The sequence below is a fragment of the Bombus pyrosoma genome, linkage group LG17 (genome assembly GCF_014825855.1).
Source record: "Bombus pyrosoma isolate SC7728 linkage group LG17, ASM1482585v1, whole genome shotgun sequence".
NCBI classification, from domain to species: Eukaryota; Metazoa; Arthropoda; class Insecta; order Hymenoptera; family Apidae; genus Bombus; species Bombus pyrosoma.
This window is the reverse complement of record NC_057786.1, coordinates 4,369,547-4,387,434: the sequence shown is the minus strand read 5'-3', so window position 1 is coordinate 4,387,434 and position 17,888 is coordinate 4,369,547. Positions and strand designations below refer to the sequence as shown.

Genomic DNA, 17,888 nt, shown 5'->3' with positions numbered 1-17,888 from the left:
GACTATTTTTTCCTTGACTTTGGAGATAAAAAACGTGAATCGAATCATTCGTGCATGACATTATCCAGTTTCAGTAGTAGGGTGATGTTATTAAAAGTATGAGTATCTAGAGTAGTATCACATCGAATATCGTTAGAGTACTGTGACAGACGTATCGGTATTCACTATCGTGAAGTCGTACTTTTGTTCGATGTTTGGTGAACATTACGCAGTGGAAATAGCATCAGGTAACAGGCGATTCCTTGTTATTCCGTATTCGATTGTGTTTTCATTCATGTCTTTCATTATTATCAATATCATATGTATCAAAAATATCATCGGGTCATTAATTACTACAATAGTTTAAATGAAGTTTCTGAATACTCCAATATTTTGTATTTTACATTTTACGCAGTAAAATGGCTCGTTATTTTGATTTTGCAATAACTTGCAAGCAGTCAATAGAGGTAATCGAAACATGCGCCTTCGTAACATTCTTGCGCGAGAGGACCGTTATTTTTTGGCAAAAATTGTGTTTAGAATATGTTTTTCATCACTTATTGTTAGGTTTTGATTCGAATCTCGCGTTTATGAAAATTGAAATACGCTTCGCGGTGACAACGTTAACCGTGCTAGATATTTTATGCATTTTACATTTTAAATGGTAAGATCCCTTGTTTTTAGTAAACAAACTGAAGTATACATACGTAATATTAATTACATATAAAACAAACGATGAAATGGTAGTAGAGGGATATGTATTTACGCAATTATTCTATTAAATTTGAGCAAAATACTCTACATTCTGATTAAATATATTTCTCTTGTTATATTTATTACATTCCTTGTAATCATACTTGTTGGTTATTTAGATGCTGCGTCAAAATATCTCTTCGAATAACAACATAAACATCGTTTCATAGACATTCAAGTGTTAAAAGGACTTTATGTTCAGTATTTTTACAAAATTGTTGTTAGTTGATTCTAATAAATTTCTTCTCTCGTATACTATATATAAATATATCAAATCTCTATATCACAACTTGTGCTATAAAAGGCTTGGTATTGTAAAGGTCAGGCAAAAAACAAATTACAAAACTAAATGACGTAGAACATAATGCAACATAACATACATAAGCATGATAATATAAAAACATATTACACATATATACAAAACAATATAAATATATATGTATATAACGACAGATATAATACATAAAAATATATACATACATACGTACATAATAAAATTACAGGGCATATGACAATTATAATAAAAATATGGATATAATATGTGTCACATTGTATGTAAAAATGTTAAATGTTGGTTGATTTCACTGACCGCTGTTCTCATTTACATTATCACATTCATTAGTTTCCTGTGGCAATCAAATTTCAACCAGGTAATCTGAAATACAGTAGTGCCTCCGGTATCAAAGCTAACAGGGAGACAAATCTGTTCGGATGTGGGAACAATCACTTTCGTATGAAATTTCATATTTATTCAAATACAGATTAAAATTGATTGACAGTTCCTTTAAATATCTGTGGATTGCATATCTTCTGGGCTGTTAAGTCTAATAATTCTTTTACTTTTTCTAAATACTGTTTGTCTGGAATCTATGGCAAATATAATATCTATAAAATCGAATCTCAACTATAACCAATATGGTATATTATTCACAAAACGTTTCCACTTACTGTTTGTCGGGAATTGCAATCTATGGCTAACATTGGAACTGAAAGTGTGAAGATCCTGAGATATGGATACAATCAATGAAGAAACGAATGAAAATGGGAGCAATGAAGGATTGAATAAAACGAATTCGCTGGAGGAATTCTATGCCGGTAGCGGGGTCCTTGTGACTGGAGCAACCGGATTCGTAGGAATTGGTCTACTGGAAAAACTGATGCGCGTGTGTCCACGCGTCGCTGCCATTTTTACACTAATTCGCCCAAAAGCTAACGAAACGATAGAACAACGATTTAAGAAGCTCATAGATGATCCCGTTCGTAAATATAATACTTGTTTCCTTCAATGTTTAAGCCTGTCAAGAGCCAAATTGATTAACTTTCATTTCTGGAATTTTCGTTTTCAGATTTACGATAACATTAAAGCGAAACATCCCTCGGTTTTGAGCAAAGTTTACCCCGTGAAAGGTGACGTGAGTCTGCCGCATTTAGGTATTTCGCGAGAAGATAGAAATTTGGTGTTAGAGAAAGTAAACATAGTGTTTCACGTCGCGGCCACTGTCAGATTCAACGAGCCGTTGCACGTGACTGTTAATGTCAATACGAAGGGTACTGCTCGTGTCATCGAACTTTGGAATGAACTGCGGCATCCGATCAGCTTCGTTCACATCAGCACAGCTTTTAGTAATGCGAATCTATACGAGATTGAGGAAAAAGTTTATACGTAAGAATAAGTTATACGCAAACGTTGTTCCATGGCTTAGGAATATTGTATTTGGCATTATAGCGTTAAGATATGTTCACTTATTATTGACTTTGCAGCACGAGCTTGAAACCTTCAGAGGTGATCGATGTGTGTGACAAATTCGATAAAACGTCCATCAACGAAATGGAGAAAACAATTTTAAAAACTTATCCAAACACATACACATTCAGTAAGAATTTAGCAGAGCAGATTGTAGCAAGCAAGTGCAAAGATCAGCCAGTTGCGATAGTGCGGCCAAGCATAATTGGTGCCTCTCTGGAAGAACCATGTCCTGGTTGGTTAGAGAATATTTCTGCAATAACAGGTATTTTCAGAAATCTTTTTCAATGATAATTGTTCAATTGCCAACTTGTCACATTTCAGAAAAGTGGACTTACTCTGTTGGTTTGTGGGAATCTAAATGAGAGGATTTCCACTAAATAATCATTATTATAGCTCAAATTTGTTGCTGTTCACAATTACGATAATTCTTTCCAATCTATTTAATGCTACATTCCTGCTAATCGAAAATCACAAATAATTTCTAGACCGATTTATGGTTACCAGGTATCCTTCTGCTAGTCGGTAGAGGATGTGCAACAGCAGTACGGGGTAGGAAAGATGCAAGATTGGATGTAGTGCCTCTCGATTTCGTAGTCGACGTGATAATATGTACTGCGTGGCATGTCACGCTACATCGTGATCGTGAAGTTAAAGTTTACAACTGCACGAGCAACGCATCCCCTTTTAAGTAATATTTATTATGAATTTTTTTCAACTAATTTAATTCGATTGTTAGAGTATTCCAAAAGTTTCAGTTCATTTAAGTAACGTGGACAATGGAAGAGCAAACAAGCGTAGAATACAATAGTCCACTTTTGCGCTCAATATATTAGTTTAGAAAAATAGTGATATAATATAATATTTATTTAACTTGCATACTATTTCCTGAGATACTCGGATAATAATAAACATTACTTTAAGCGTAATTCGATTAATTAATAATACAAATGTAATTGTTTCAATTGGCAAGGTGGGGTCAGATGAGAGATGCCATTGTAAAATGTAGCATAGAATCGCCACTGAACAATACGCTATGGTACCCGGGTTGTCCAATGATAGCTAATAGATATATTTACAACGTTCGGAGTGTAATTCCGCATATTTTTCTTGCGTTCGTCATAGATATCTTTTTAAGACTTCGAGGTAGTAAGCCAATGTGAGTATTCTACCGATTCTCGAACAACGAGGATAATCTTTCTGGGACAATCTCTGTCTTCATTTATGATAATAGTTAAAAATTATATTTCAGAATGATGAAACTTCTCGAAAAAGGCAATAAGCTGTTCACATTGGCAGCATTTTGCACCACGAGCGAGTGGACTTTCCAAAGGGATAACTGCTGCGACTTGGCGAGGGAGATGAAAATGTTAAACGACTGCGATATGGTTAAACTAGATTTACGGGATATGGATTGGGAGAAGTACGTCGCAATTTACCTGATGGGAATTAGGAAATTTATTCTAAAACAAGACTTTAAGTCAACAGACCGACAACGGTTATCAAGGTGCGTATAAAAATATCTTAGTATAAAAAAATAGGAATTAATATATATACATATATTTTCGGTTATTTCAGGTTGTACTGGATACATCAGATCACCAAAATATCCGGTATAATAATTTTGTTATGGATAATATTATATTTTGTGTACTAACTATTTCAACGATACTTTTCCCTCTTTGAACCAAGAACAATATAAATACAATTTTATAAAGAAGGGATTCATCATCCGTTTTATTTTGTCTTTCCACTTGTTGCATTTCTGAATAAATTCATTTATGACATTGCTTAATAAGTATGTATGTATTTATATGCACATGGTTTTTAATTTATAAACAATTCATACATGATGATTTCTTTACTCCTTGATGTTTGCAGTATAATAATATTTGCAAACGCTCATACATCATCTTTAAGTATGTATTCAAACATCATTTCTACATTAAAATTCTATGACGTGTCTTTATGTAATGCTATACAACAAAAGAATTATATAGAGATAAATAGTAACATTCACTACTAATAACTTGTATATGAAATCTATTCACTGAAAATGAATATTTTTCCCTGTAATGATAATAACTTTTTTCATCCTCTACCAAACAAAAGTTAAGTGATAATTATACGATAACAACAATAATTTATCATTAAAAAGTCCTCTGAGAAATAAACAATGATGATAGAAAATTAATATCATTTAAAACAAGATAGTTCTAAAGACTCACTTTGGTTTCTGCCTCAGCAGCCGAGCTAGAGAGACGTGAGAAACTGTGCTTGAATGAAAGTGCTACAAGCAGTTAATTTAGGTGAACGAAAACACAACAAACACTGGCAAATACAAAATGCAACAGCAAATACCACCAATCAAAATAACGAACAAAGCACAAATATATTACATAAATAAAGATACATGTTTCGACCGTACGCGGAGATGCGATCGCGAGATAGCAAGTCAACGAGAGTTGTAAGTTCCCGCTACGATTAAATAATCGATGCCACGAACTGATCATCCTCTTATTTCTATTATGATAATAGGGGTGGTTCAAAGGAGTTTGCACAAGTTTAACACAAATAAATTAGTGTTTATTCCAACAACTTATTGACTTGAGGTGTATAAGTTGTCCGTGATATTAGTAACTGCTGGCTGTAGATGTCGCTGCTGGGGTACTGCTGTATTTTCTTCCTATTTAAGAATCGTGGAAGAAAGGCGCTAACCACTGCGCTGCTGTCACGCAGAATTCAGGGTTGAATGATAAAAGAAGAGAACACTGAGTCGTAACCCAACTACTAAGCTCCTTTATTACAAATTCACCACTTACAAACAATAGACTGACACTGAACCGGAGAAAGGGCTGCGCAAGAACTGCCCGAGCGGTCTGAAATCTCGGCTTATATACATTTTAGTTTGAGGATGTTGAGGGGTTTGGTGTAGGTTATGATGTGAAGAAGTATCCGAAGGTCCAGGGTCGATGTCTTATCTATGATGTAGACTAAGGTGCGTCACAGCCTTGGTATAGTTTATGATGATAAGGTGGTGATGTGTCGAAAGGAGTCCGAAGCTCGGAGTCTATGTCTTATCTCTGATTACTGTTTGTGAGCGGATGCCCATCTTGAGTGTGACACTGCCGTCGTCCGTTGGTTGTTAGTGTCGATTGGCGGTTTTTGTGCTGTCGAGTGCCGCCACAGACTAGAGAGATATAAATTGATAACGTATAATTAAGTTTTGATTGATAGCCAAAGCTACAATGTGTAGTACGCGACGTGTGCTTAGATGTTGACAGTTTGAATTCTCAAATGGTTCTGCTCGCCCTTCGATCTTTTTTTGTCTTTTCTGGGAGACGACCCCCACTACGCTCGGATCACGCCACATTCTTTCCGCGAGGTAAAATAACGGTCGCGAGTCGACGTTTCTGGAACTCGCTCTGCTTAATGAACCATGCGCTTGACGCTACTTGTATATTTGTCGAGCAGACGAGACGGCCCGTTCGCGACACTGTAGTGCCACGAGCGAAGGCCAAGAATACGGCCTATGGCAAGCCTCATGGCGTAACAATACAAAAGAAATGGAAACGATCCAAAATCAAGAAGAAAAAAGCTACAAAGACAAGCTATATTATATCAAGATGTGTTACGTCGCGTGGGACATCTGCACTCCATTCCTCGCTACCTGGCAGTCAACGGCCAACCTACAGTCTTGCCGATTCTCAATATACCCAAGGACTCGCCATAAAGCGTTAACTTTAGCTTCATTGTCTCCACACATGTTTGCCAGTCAAATCGCTTGTCTCGAAGAATTCTCTAATTCTATAAGTATTTTCAGTTTATGGCTGGGTCTTGGAAAAGTCCTTGGGTTTATTAGGCGCTCTTAAAAATCACGGAGAAAGCGGACAGTCACCAGATGGGAAAAGCGAACATATGCCCATCGAAAAAGACTGTTTTTCCTCAGGAACAAAGTCACCTCCGCTCTACGTTGGTGGGAGATTTCTTCATATCCTGTTCATTAGAGTGGGTCATAACCAATCGGCATCGCGGATCGTTACCCTTACTTCCTGGATGAAAAGTGTGAACAACGAACCCGCGTTCTTCGGTCAAAGGGCACACCCACACCAAGCTTTCCTCCGAGACACCATAAGAGCAGCTCAGGCACTCTCGAGCAAGTGTTCAAGCAGTCATCATCAAGTCACTCTCGATCGAGTCGTCACCCACTCTCGAGTAAGTGTTCAAGCAGTCATCATCAAGTCTTCATCAAGTCTTCACCAGTGTTCGATCGATCTCCAGCGAGTCTTAGTCAGTCGAATACAGCCAATCAACGCAACGATACGAAAAGAGTCTCAGGTCGTATTCACTCGTCGTTGTTCGTACAAACATTCATTATTGTAACACCGAAGTTGTTGGATCGATTAAATACATAGTAACCTGTTAATCGCAGCGTTATTTCAATTAACCACACTTATTATCCCACAAGAAATAAGGGATCGTACGATTCGTGGCGTCGATTAGTCAATCGTGACGGGAATTTACGACTCTCGTTGGCGCGCTTCTTCGAGATCGCGTCTCCCCGCGAACGTGCGAAAGTTCAAGATGAATACTGGAAGACAGTAACAGCGCACAAAAAGCGTAAAATAATATCAGGTCCAAGCGCCATGAAAACTTCCCATACAGAAAAGCAACAATGGCTACAAGAAATCCCACTTCGAAACTCATTCGGTTCATTAATAGAAGAAATAGATACGGATCCAAAAGAAAAAGTCATAACTCATATCGTTAAACCACCACTTATCTACATAGATGACCAAATAATAGATCCCTTAATCGAATTATTGAACAACACTGCTGTACCATGCACATGTTAGTTCGCAATTAAGCTAGAAAAATTTACCGAATGTCCAGCAGGACAAATTGTAAAGTACAAATTAAATTATAAAAAAAAATTCTTGATGGTGTGGAAATCGGCTAGCCGAGGCGATTAGTCGTGTGGTCTCGGCGGAGAACTTCTATGACTCTGTTGTAACCGATGAAACGATGAATTCACGTTTTGAAATAAGATGGTCTTGATTTGTCCTTGAGTTTCAAAATTGCACAAAATACTGAGTGTAACAGAATCACTTTGTTTTAATGCTTTCGTTCAGAATTCTCGTCGTCTACTTTACATATCTAATCTTTACGTCTCTAAATAGAATAGGAATGATTGACAAACTACTCTGTGTGCGTCCGATTTCACTTTTTCGCGTGCTCTTTCAATACGCCATCGCACATCTTCTGCGCTAATTGGTACTTTTTGATAAACGGCGGGTTCTAATGTCTTCTGTAAAAAGAATTTTAGTAGACTTAGACTCGACGAAAGTGAGTCTGTTTGGACGAATTCATCTATTTGAAAATAGTTATTGGATAATTTGCTTCGAAATTAAAGCGTAATGTGTGGCGTACTAGTCTCGTTAGTACAACATAAATATAGGTACAATGTAAATTTTGCGAACATCGTGCGAAAGCTCTTCCAAAAACAGATATGATATGTTCGTCAATCTTACGTGTTTGTTTCGTTTATCAAGATTTATCGACTACTACAGAATACATACGACACGGCGAATTAAAAAAATGTACCATAAAACCGGATTCACTCAGAATAGTCAATTATTCTGATAGCCTTTGACGAAATGTAAAGAAGTGAACGACAAAAACTCCCAACAAACACAATAAAACAAAATAACACAATTACGCTGGATTTCTTGTTTCGTCTTAAGGTTCAATGTCAGTATTCGGGATTTGGAGTGACAGTCGGTTACGTCTCGTGACTCTCTACATACACCAGACTCTATCCCTCGAGCAAGATGGCCATCAAATGTCTAAACACCCTTATTGCGGATTCTCAATAATCTTAAGGACCCATCATACATTTTAGCATTTTCTATAGTTATGGTCCTGAAGACCATACAAGTATCTTTTAAGTTGAAGCATTCCTTTGAGTTATTGTCCATTCCGAGAAAACACGGGGAAGAAGGTTTTCCCATGTACAGTCCCACCCACGATCGACCTTTGATTGGGAGTGGGCAGCACCCAGCCTTATCCACCAGCTATTTTCTTATCGAATTAACAGCAATGACCGTAGCCCTTACTTTCCTAACCGAAATTGCCACGAACGAATCCACTTGTTCCGTGCTTTAGGTGCACCAATCATTAGTTTTCCTCCGTGACAGCACCATCACCGAAAGAGACTGGTTTCTCAATCTTCAATCGGTCGACATCTTAACGTGCTAGTAATTCTCTTCGTGTTATACTAAACAATGCAAATAAATCGACTAAACACAACATTACTTGGCATCTTCAATCTACCTCCACCTTGTGCGTAAATAGCGTTCACCGTTCGCGATATCAACCGATCAGTTGCAACCTGACTGATCGCCAATTAGTTGAGAATTCGCAACAGTAAGCTTAAGGACACAGACAGCTGAAATCGTATTTTATAGGCTAGAACGTAACATTAAAATGAAGATATGTTGAAAAATCTCTGTCACCCTGGTATTTCAAAAATATAAGACAGAAAGAAATCGTCCAAATACAACATAATTCATTTCAAAGGTTTTTTAATACAATCAATAGAAAACGAAATATTTTAGACAATAGTTTTTATTGAGTTATCCTATGTAATATAATCATGACAGTACAGAAACCCTATCTCAAATATGAGATTTTGTTTTCAATATTTTTTTTTTATTATTTTGTTTATTTTTAATTTTACAATTTGTTCAGTGGGACATTAGGTAAAATGTTATAACATATGATTGAATAGCATGTGGATGGTTACTCCCAGGGGTGTCTCCTTTTTAGTCTTCTTTCTATTCTTGCGTTGATCGTTTCCGTAGACAGCCTGTTTGGGTGTGTTGTTATTCTTTCTCTGTACCTTTCCGCGTATCTGGTAATCTCCTCCTTGACCGTTGGTATTCCCAGGTCCTTCCGTATATCCTCGTTTCTAACGTACCATGGGGCGTTTACTATTGTTCTCAGAATTTTTGATTGTAATGTCTCTATTTTGTTTATATGGCTCTTTCCTGCTGTCCCCCATAGTGGTATTCCGTATGTCCAGATTGGTTTTATAATTGTTTTATATATTTTAAGTTTATTTTCTATGCTTAGTTTGGATTTTCGACTTGTTAGCCAGTGCATTTGTCTCCTTGTTGTCCGTATTTTGTCTGTTATTGATTTAGTATGCTGTTTCCATGTGAGTTGTGTATCTATGTCCTAGGTATTTGACTTGTCTTGTTTGTGTTATGTGCGTGCCGTTCAGTAGGATGTTTAGTGGCGTCTGTTTTCGCAATATGAATGTAATATGGTTGCATTTGTTGGGGTTTGCTTCTATTCGTTTAACTTGCAGCCACTTTTCTATTTTTGTGATATGTTCTTGTAGTAATGTGACTGCTGTTTCTGGGTTAGTGTGCCTAACTAGTACAGCTGCGTCGTCCGCGAATGTCAGTATTTTGCTATTGGTAGTTGTTGGTATGTTAGCCGTGTATAATGTGTATAGTATTGGTCCTAGGACGCTTCCTTGTGGAACCCCAGCCTTGATGTCTTTAACTTCAGAGTATGTGTCCTTGATTTTTATTACGAAGGTTCTGCTGTTTAAGTAGGATTTTATTAATTGGTATATTTGCTCCGGGAATTGTTTTCTGATTGTTTGTAGCAGACTTTCATGGTTTATTTTGTCAAATGCTTTCTCGATGTCCATAAAGAGGGCTTTACAGTATTATTTGTTTTCTAATGCTAGTACTATTTCATTGATGAGCCTGTGCATTTGCTCTATCGTGGAGTGTTTGTTTCTGAATCCAAATTGGTGATCTGGTATTAATTTTTCCTTCTCAATTATTGGTTTTAGGCGGGCGTATATTATTTTTTCTAGGATTTTTTAAAACACGGGAAGTAGCGATATTGGTCTGTAGGGTGCTGCTTGGTGTGGGTCTTTGCCTGGTTTAGGTAGCATTATGATCTGTGCTAGTTTCCATAGTTTAGGATAGTATTGGATTCTTAGTATTGCATTGTATATTATTGTCATTAGTCGTATCACTTTTGGAAGAAGGTTTTTCAAGATTTTGCCATTGATTAGGTCTATTCCAGGTGCTTTATTGTTTTTTGTTTTTTCGATTATGTTTCTAATTTCTTGAGCTGTTATTTTAGGTATGGTGTATTGCTTGTCGGTTGAGGTAGTAGTGGTTGGCGTATCTTCGTCCGTATGACCATTGAAGTTGCTGTTGTTGATATTGTGTGGTGTAAATGTGTTGCCTAGGTGCTTGGAAAATTTTTCTGCTTGCTCTTCGTTGCTTCTCGCCAATGTGTTATCTGCTTTTCTGATTACTGGGACTAGCTTTATTGGCTTCTTTATTTTTTTTCGTGGCTTTCCCTAGGAAGTAGTTTGAGTTCTGATGTGCAAAGAGTGTCTCTATGAACTTTGTGAATTCGTTATTGTTGTGCTTTTTTATTTTGTTTTTTTTTATTTCCTTTGCAAATTTGTTTAGTTTTTTTTTGTTTTCTCGTGTTCTATGTTTTTTTGCCATTTTGCTTTTGCTTCTCTTTTTTTCTCTAATTTTTTCAAGGATGTCTGGCGGAATTATTTTTGTTTTTCTGTTGGTTGATTCAGGTATAGTGGTTGCCCATGCTGTGTCTTGAATAGTTTCTGTCAATGTTTTTACTGCCTGTTCGAAGTCTCCGCAGGGAGGACTCGCTTATGTGAGTCTATGGGGGCTTGCAAACCCACGTTCCCGCAGCCAGGGAAGACCCTCGGGGCAAGCGAGCCGCTTACGTGAGTCCTCTATGTACACCGCAGGGAAGGTGGCCGGGAGAGCGGCCTTGGGTAATAGCGCACACACGATTCTGACTCGAAGGGTGAGACCGTCGGGATATATTGCCTGGTACGTTGTAGCTTAAGGCTCCCGCTAACGTGAGTCTCATCTGGGTCTGCCGAGCTCGGTTAGCAGATCGCCGACCGGCAGAGACGTGGCGCTCCATTCACAAGATAGTCCCACCAATGACCACGGGGGTCGAGCGTAAGCCCAGAGGGTGTAGCGAGCCCTCGACTCGACCAATTATGGGTTTGGACTCGTGGTGGCAGTGATTGATGACCAAGATTAGTGAATTACATAGCGTCTTTACGCTCGGTGGATACTCTACATTTTAACAAAGAGTTAGTCCAGTAATACTTGTACCGTAGACAAGGATGTTGAATACATCTGGGACTTTGGAAGAAAGCGCATTTTGTTATCCCGTTGACCGCGGATTCGTTATTAAACCTAGGATCATTGTTATTAGCGTGTCGAGTATCTAATTACCACGGTTACTTGTCGAAATCTGTAATAATCATATTTGCACTCAATATCTTCTCTATTGCTTAACAACAATGTCTAATCACAACGAAGATTCGTTTCACGCCCCCAACCCCAACCCTAATCGTAATCATAATCATAATGTGAACCCGACATATATATGCACCGAGCTTAAGCATGCTGTCTACAAGTTGTTGGAATAAAGAGTAAATTATAACCTGTCACCTGAGCGTTATAATCAATTCAACCACCTCTATTATCCTAAACGAAATAGGGGATCGATTAGTTTCGTGGCATCGATTGTATAATCGTAACGGGATTTACGCGGCAGTTGACGCGCTTCCTCGAGATCGCGTCTTTCCGCGAACGGTCGCGACATAACAAAGTAAATATTGATTTACAAAATATATCGAACAGAAATAATATCATCAATTAGAAACTATAACAACTTGTAGAATACAAATTACCAAAACTAATAAACATCTGTAATTATTAAAAAATTAGCAAATTTGACAACGGAATAATCGAAATTTTATAAGAGTTTTATAAAAGCTAAAAAAATTAGTAGCTAACTGATTTAATGAAAAATTATAGAAGCCTGAAGAAATAGTGTAACGAAAATGTAAAATAGTGTGAATATATTAACATCGTTAGATTATCGTGCAAGACGGCCCAATCATTGTGAAATGCATCACGGCTTCGTTGGTCTGATGACGATGATGGAATATCAATCAAATGGTAAATTATGGTAGAAGCACATGCCGCTGCTTTTTCCTCCAATTTGGAAGACCTCCTTATACATTTTGTAGAGGAATTGTAGAGGGTTGGTAAATAGGTAACGAGAACTTGCTGTTGCAACCCGTCAAATATATTTAAAAGAATTAAATAAATTAATAAATATAAATAATGTCGTGATACGCTTGTGCAAACGTATTCGCTAAGACAGTGTATAATCGCTCATTGATAACTCGTAGATATTGATCGATAACTCGTGGATGCTGATAGATACTGTACTCTTTTCAGTTGCGTCGGGGGAGAGTCGGAAAATTCAAATTTGTCCTTGTTCGACGGTTGCACATAGCGGCGACATTGTTTTTCCCGGAGTTTATTTATTATTACATTACGTGTATCCTAACGATGTTGATACTCCGAGGCAAAACAAGCAACATGATTTAAATTGTCCTCTAACGCATGTGCTGCTACAATTTATTCACTATTTTATTATTCCAACTAATTATTTCAACGACATGACATATGTTCAGACAAGATACAATAAATATGCCATCTAATAACTTGATTGCAACTAAATTTAAAAAATGTAAACGTCATGGTCGCTATTCAAAAACAACAAAGTTATAACAATCAGCGTGTGTTCTAAAATAAGAAACAATATTGGATCCATATTAATATTCAGTCATTATCATATAGTTGTGTTGTTGTATTAGAATTTCTTTGTCAATAAAAGAAATAATGAAAATTGGTGATGCGTTGACGAATGAAACATTTTCCCCGTCCTTGTCGAACGTTTAAATTCAATATAAAATCTAACTTTTTCGAAGATGCTTCCTTTTCCTATCTTTTCGCTTTAGTTAGTTGGTTGTTTATATCTGCTTTGCAATTTTATCTTTTTGTTTTTGTTTAAAGTACGTAAATATATATCATATCATTAATATGCTCCGAACGTGAGTCGTGCATGAATCCAGAAATGAAAGAGGGAAGGAGTTAGTATATAAGGACCAGGCGAACCTTCTTGAGACAGACTTAAAGCAGTCCTCATTAAAGCGTCATACACTTCGTGTTGTACTGAACCGTATTAAATAAACATAACATTCTTTTGTATCTTAACTTACTAGTGACTCTCTTCGTGTATACTAAAAACTGCAAATAATTAAACTATACATACTATTACTCGGAATCTTTAATTTACCTCCACCTTGTGCGTTAATCTCGTTCAAAATTCGCGATATCAAGGGATCAGTTGCAAACCTGACTGATCGCCAATTAGTTGAGAATTTGCAATACACTCTGATTACACTCTCTTTCCTAGTCCACTTTCCTCGTTCTCGGTTTACACGCGGCCTATATTACATTCCAGGTTCCGACACCATTTCAATGTCCCACTCTGTATATTCAACATACTGGTCACATGATGCTCACATGGATCAATTGCCACGTCTACGCAGAAATTTATTACCTTCTAAAGAACCACGGTCGAATATACAACGTAATATACGATATAAATAACATAGTTTGTTTTCCTTCCTCCATGCCGATGGCATTTCTTGCTTACGCAAATAAATTAAAAAATATTTGCGACTTGTTTGATGTTCGTACGGTTGCAGGATACAATATCTCCTTAAATGTATGTATTCACTTAATAAAATTAATAAATATTAGAAATTAATTGTACTGTAACACAAACTTAATTAGTTCTCATGTTTCTACACTGAATACTACTGCACTTCTACGTCATAAATGATATATCTTTTGTAACGGTAGCTACATGATACGTGTATGTGGAGGTTAATGATATAAATATGCGTATTAAATTTTCTCGTTACCATCATTTATATATTAATGAGGATGTAAAAAACATAACAGAGTCTAGAACAGAATAATTTATCCTGTATTTGTAAGTATAAGTTGGTACAAGTGACGACATTTTATAGCATAATTATCATACTGTATGTAGTAAAGTAACGAACGGAAATCGTTCTCCAGCTGAAAACAGTTGAATTATAGAAATGAAAATGGAATATATAATAAATAATGGATTATAAAGTGAAGAATGACGTACGGTGTTGCTTACGCAAACAAATTAGAAAATTTGCAGCTTTGTAAGATACAATGATATTCTGCAAATATTCATAAGCAAGGCTGTACTGCCGATTTTGATGATATTTATATTTGTTGTAAAATTCAACGTTCCGAGAAAAATTTTCCTATACATATAACCACCGCTTGGCCTTAGTCTCCGCGATATTTACAAACAATTGCTGCTACTACTGCATTGAATCTTGCCTGTATACGCATGCCCATGGCAACGTTGTATCTGTATGGTGTGTCTGCTTACTTACTGTTTCTATAGACATAGAACGGCGATCTGCAAACAACCTCTATATGCACAAACATTTCAATATTTATTTTTTTCCTTTACTAACCTGAAACTACTTCGAAAATGAAAAAATGATCTCTTAAACATATAGATCTGACATGTGTTGACAACCGCTATTAAAAGATATACAAAGGAAAAATGAGATCACTGATCAATCCGACAATTTGTCCAATCCTCGCTCATATGCAGTGTTCCGTTACAGATATAAAAAATTGTAAGGAGTGATATTTGAAACCAAAATAAGACGAAAATCAAAAATGAAAACTATGAAGTGTGCGGCTTCATTTTTCTATACAAGAAAAAAAATTGAAAAATTGAAAAATTGAAAAATTTATGAAAAATTTGTATGATCTTTTCGAAATTGGTTAGGAATAGACACGTTATATGAGGTGTTTCTTTGGGCATGTGTATTGCAAAAACGAACAGGCTGCTAACCAGATTTTTTTTTTTATCTAATACTTTGCATTCACAATTTGTCCAATTTGGACATTTGGTACAATTTTTTTGCTGTTTCATTATCATATGGGTGGCTACCCCCAGCGGGGTACCATTTTCGTGTTTGTTAGGTTATATACTTTGTGAGATCTGCTGGGTGTTTCCTTTTCCAGTCTTCTTTCTATGCTTGTTGTGTTGATCGTTTCCACAGCCAGTCGGCTCGGGTGTGTTGCTATTCTTTCTCTGTACTTTTCCGCGTATCTGCCAATCTCCTCCTTGACCGTTGGTATTCGTAGGTCCTTCCGAATGTCCTCATTTCTAACGTACCATGGGACGTTTATTATTGTTCTAAGAATTTTAGCTCGTATTGTCTCAATTTTGTTTAGATGGCTCATTACTTCTGTCCCCCACAGTGGTATTCCGTATGTCCAGATTGGTTTTATGATCGTTTTGTATATTTTTAATTTATTTTCTATGCTTAGTTTGGATTTTCGACTTGTTAGCCAATGCATTTGTCTCCTTGTTGTCTGTATTTTGTCTATTATTGATTTAGTATGCTGTTTCCATGTGAGTTGTGTATCTATGTGGAGTCCTAGGTATTTGACTTGTCTTGTTTGTGTTATGTGCTTGCCGTTCAGTAAGATGTTTGGTGGCATCTGTTTTCGCAATGTGAATATAATATGGTTGCATTTGTTGGGGTTTGCTTTTATTTGTTTAGCTTGCAGCCACTTTTCTATTTTTGTGGTGTGTTCTTGTAATTATGTGACTGCTGTTTCTGGGTTAGTGTGCCTAATTAGTACAGCTGCGTCGTCCGCGAATGTCAGTATTTTGCTATTGGTAGTTGTTGGTATGTTGGCCGTGTATTGTGTGTACAGTATTGGTCCTAGGACGCTTCCTTGCGGAACCCCTGCTTTGATGTCTTTAACTTCAGAGTATGCGTCCTTGATTTTTATTACGAAGGTTCTGCTGCTTAAGTAGGATTTTATTAGTTGGTATATTTGCTCCGGGAATTGAACCAGATGTGTTTAAAAATGTTTAGACCTGTCTTCCAAGGATAGTATCATTTTGGCAACAAAAGCGAAAATTTTAAAAGAGATATTCAATGCGACACATACAATTTCTCATTTAGCTGTACATTAACATTTATCATTACTCGTTACTCTATATAATGATACCTTAATTAATTCTTCGAGTATAGGTTTAAATAATTTTTTTGCAGTTTTTTCTTGTTTCCTGATTTCTTATTGCATGTGCATGTGTGTGGATATTTATGTTGTTTAGTTGATGTTTAGTTATCAGTAGTTTGTATGGAAATCGTTTCTGATTTATGCAAAACGACGTACATCCACATTCAGTAGCAGCTTAAGAATACTTAATGCACATGTAGTTTTTTCTGTGAACATTACTATTTTCATTGTGACAGTGACATTTCGGCCGATTTTTAATTGTCAATAACTAAAAAATAGAGCCGAAAGCGCAACACTTTCATTCTTGATTTTCGTCCTATTTTAACATCGAGAATCATCTCTTAAATTCTTTTACATTTGTAATTGCACACCCTGTATATAGTATAAACAAAAGATGAGTGCGCTACAAATACTAGTGCGTACGCAGTAGCGGATGTGCAATTCTATATCTAATTTAATGATACTTAAATTGACTTTATTCACTTTTATTAAGATAAACAACCTGCTATCGATGAAGCAGCAGAAAATTGTAGGTATGTCAGAATTGTAGGTATACAGAATACAGGTACAGGTGTAGGAGAACAGAAGACTTTTACATGCGGAAAAGGTTCAACAACACAACGATTTCCAGCGACAAAGTGAACTACTTTGTGATCAAGAAATTATTATGACAACATTTAAATCCGTATGGAAGATCAAATCCACTACACATTCCTAAAGTAGGACAGATTAATCGTCGCCTTCGATCATGTGTTTATATAAAATATGATGTTCAATCAATCATCGGCGAATACAAGCAAAAACTTTCAATTTTATAAAATTTGTCGTGTTCATGCACTCTAAATATGTATGCAACACGGTCAAATTTGTGCCACTGAATGCTACCTAAGTTTCAATTATGCTTTTGGACCATAAGAGCAATGCAGTAACACATTATCGATAAATGCCAGGAATTGAACTCGCGAAAACCCACATGCAATAATGCGAAAGATTTAATTCAGAATGGAATTACGTGCCATCATCGATACATGTGCATTATANTTTGCCAATTTTCCGTTTACGTCTCGAGTTTTATTAAAATCAGAGTCTGCCCAACCGCGACCTTTTTCCGCTAGTAATGTTTTCTTTTGATTCCTTTATGTCTTACAAATATCGTGACACTGATTTGATCAAATTGATGAGTACTCTATTTAAATTATTTTTCCATTTTTCAAAGAGCGCCTTCTATAAATGATTTCACGATGAAATATGCCGGATCGGTACCTTTATTTATATTTTTATTTAATTTATTTATATCTTTTCAATAATGCTCATGTTGCGGGGCTGTTCTTAAGTGTTTTCAAACATGATACAGAATCCACGCT

At 36.4% G+C, this 17,888-nt stretch overlaps 1 protein-coding gene and 1 pseudogene across 2 annotated transcripts; one reads left to right on the top strand and one right to left on the bottom strand.

Moving 5' to 3' along the window:
* LOC122577091 overlaps window positions 1–17,888 on the bottom strand; it is a 238,994-nt pseudogene that overhangs the window by 145,064 nt on the left and 76,042 nt on the right.
* LOC122576920 (putative fatty acyl-CoA reductase CG5065) lies at window positions 90–4,370 on the top strand. Of its 2 annotated transcripts, XM_043747836.1 has the most exons (8): window positions 90–227; window positions 1,726–1,988; window positions 2,079–2,395; window positions 2,494–2,741; window positions 2,984–3,167; window positions 3,450–3,635; window positions 3,729–3,983; window positions 4,055–4,356. In XM_043747836.1, exons 2-8 carry the CDS (start codon window positions 1,743–1,745, stop codon window positions 4,131–4,133), a joined length of 1,515 nt encoding a protein of 504 aa, XP_043603771.1. In that variant the 5' UTR covers window positions 90–227; window positions 1,726–1,742; the 3' UTR covers window positions 4,134–4,356. The 2 variants fall into 2 exon arrangements, with proteins under 2 accessions (XP_043603771.1, XP_043603772.1); XM_043747837.1 differs by lacking the exon at window positions 90–227 and having other exon boundaries at window positions 1,856–1,992; window positions 4,055–4,370.

Coding starts and splice junctions, on each gene's coding strand:
- LOC122576920 (XM_043747836.1), top strand. CDS start 1,743: ATGGATACAATCAATGAAGAAACGAATGAAAATGGGAGCAATGAAGGA. Junction 3,168..3,449: donor AGCAACGCATCCCCTTTTAA/GTAATATTTATT, acceptor TCAATTGGCAAG/GTGGGGTCAGATGAGAGATG. Junction 3,636..3,728: donor CTTCGAGGTAGTAAGCCAAT/GTGAGTATTCTA, acceptor ATTATATTTCAG/AATGATGAAACTTCTCGAAA.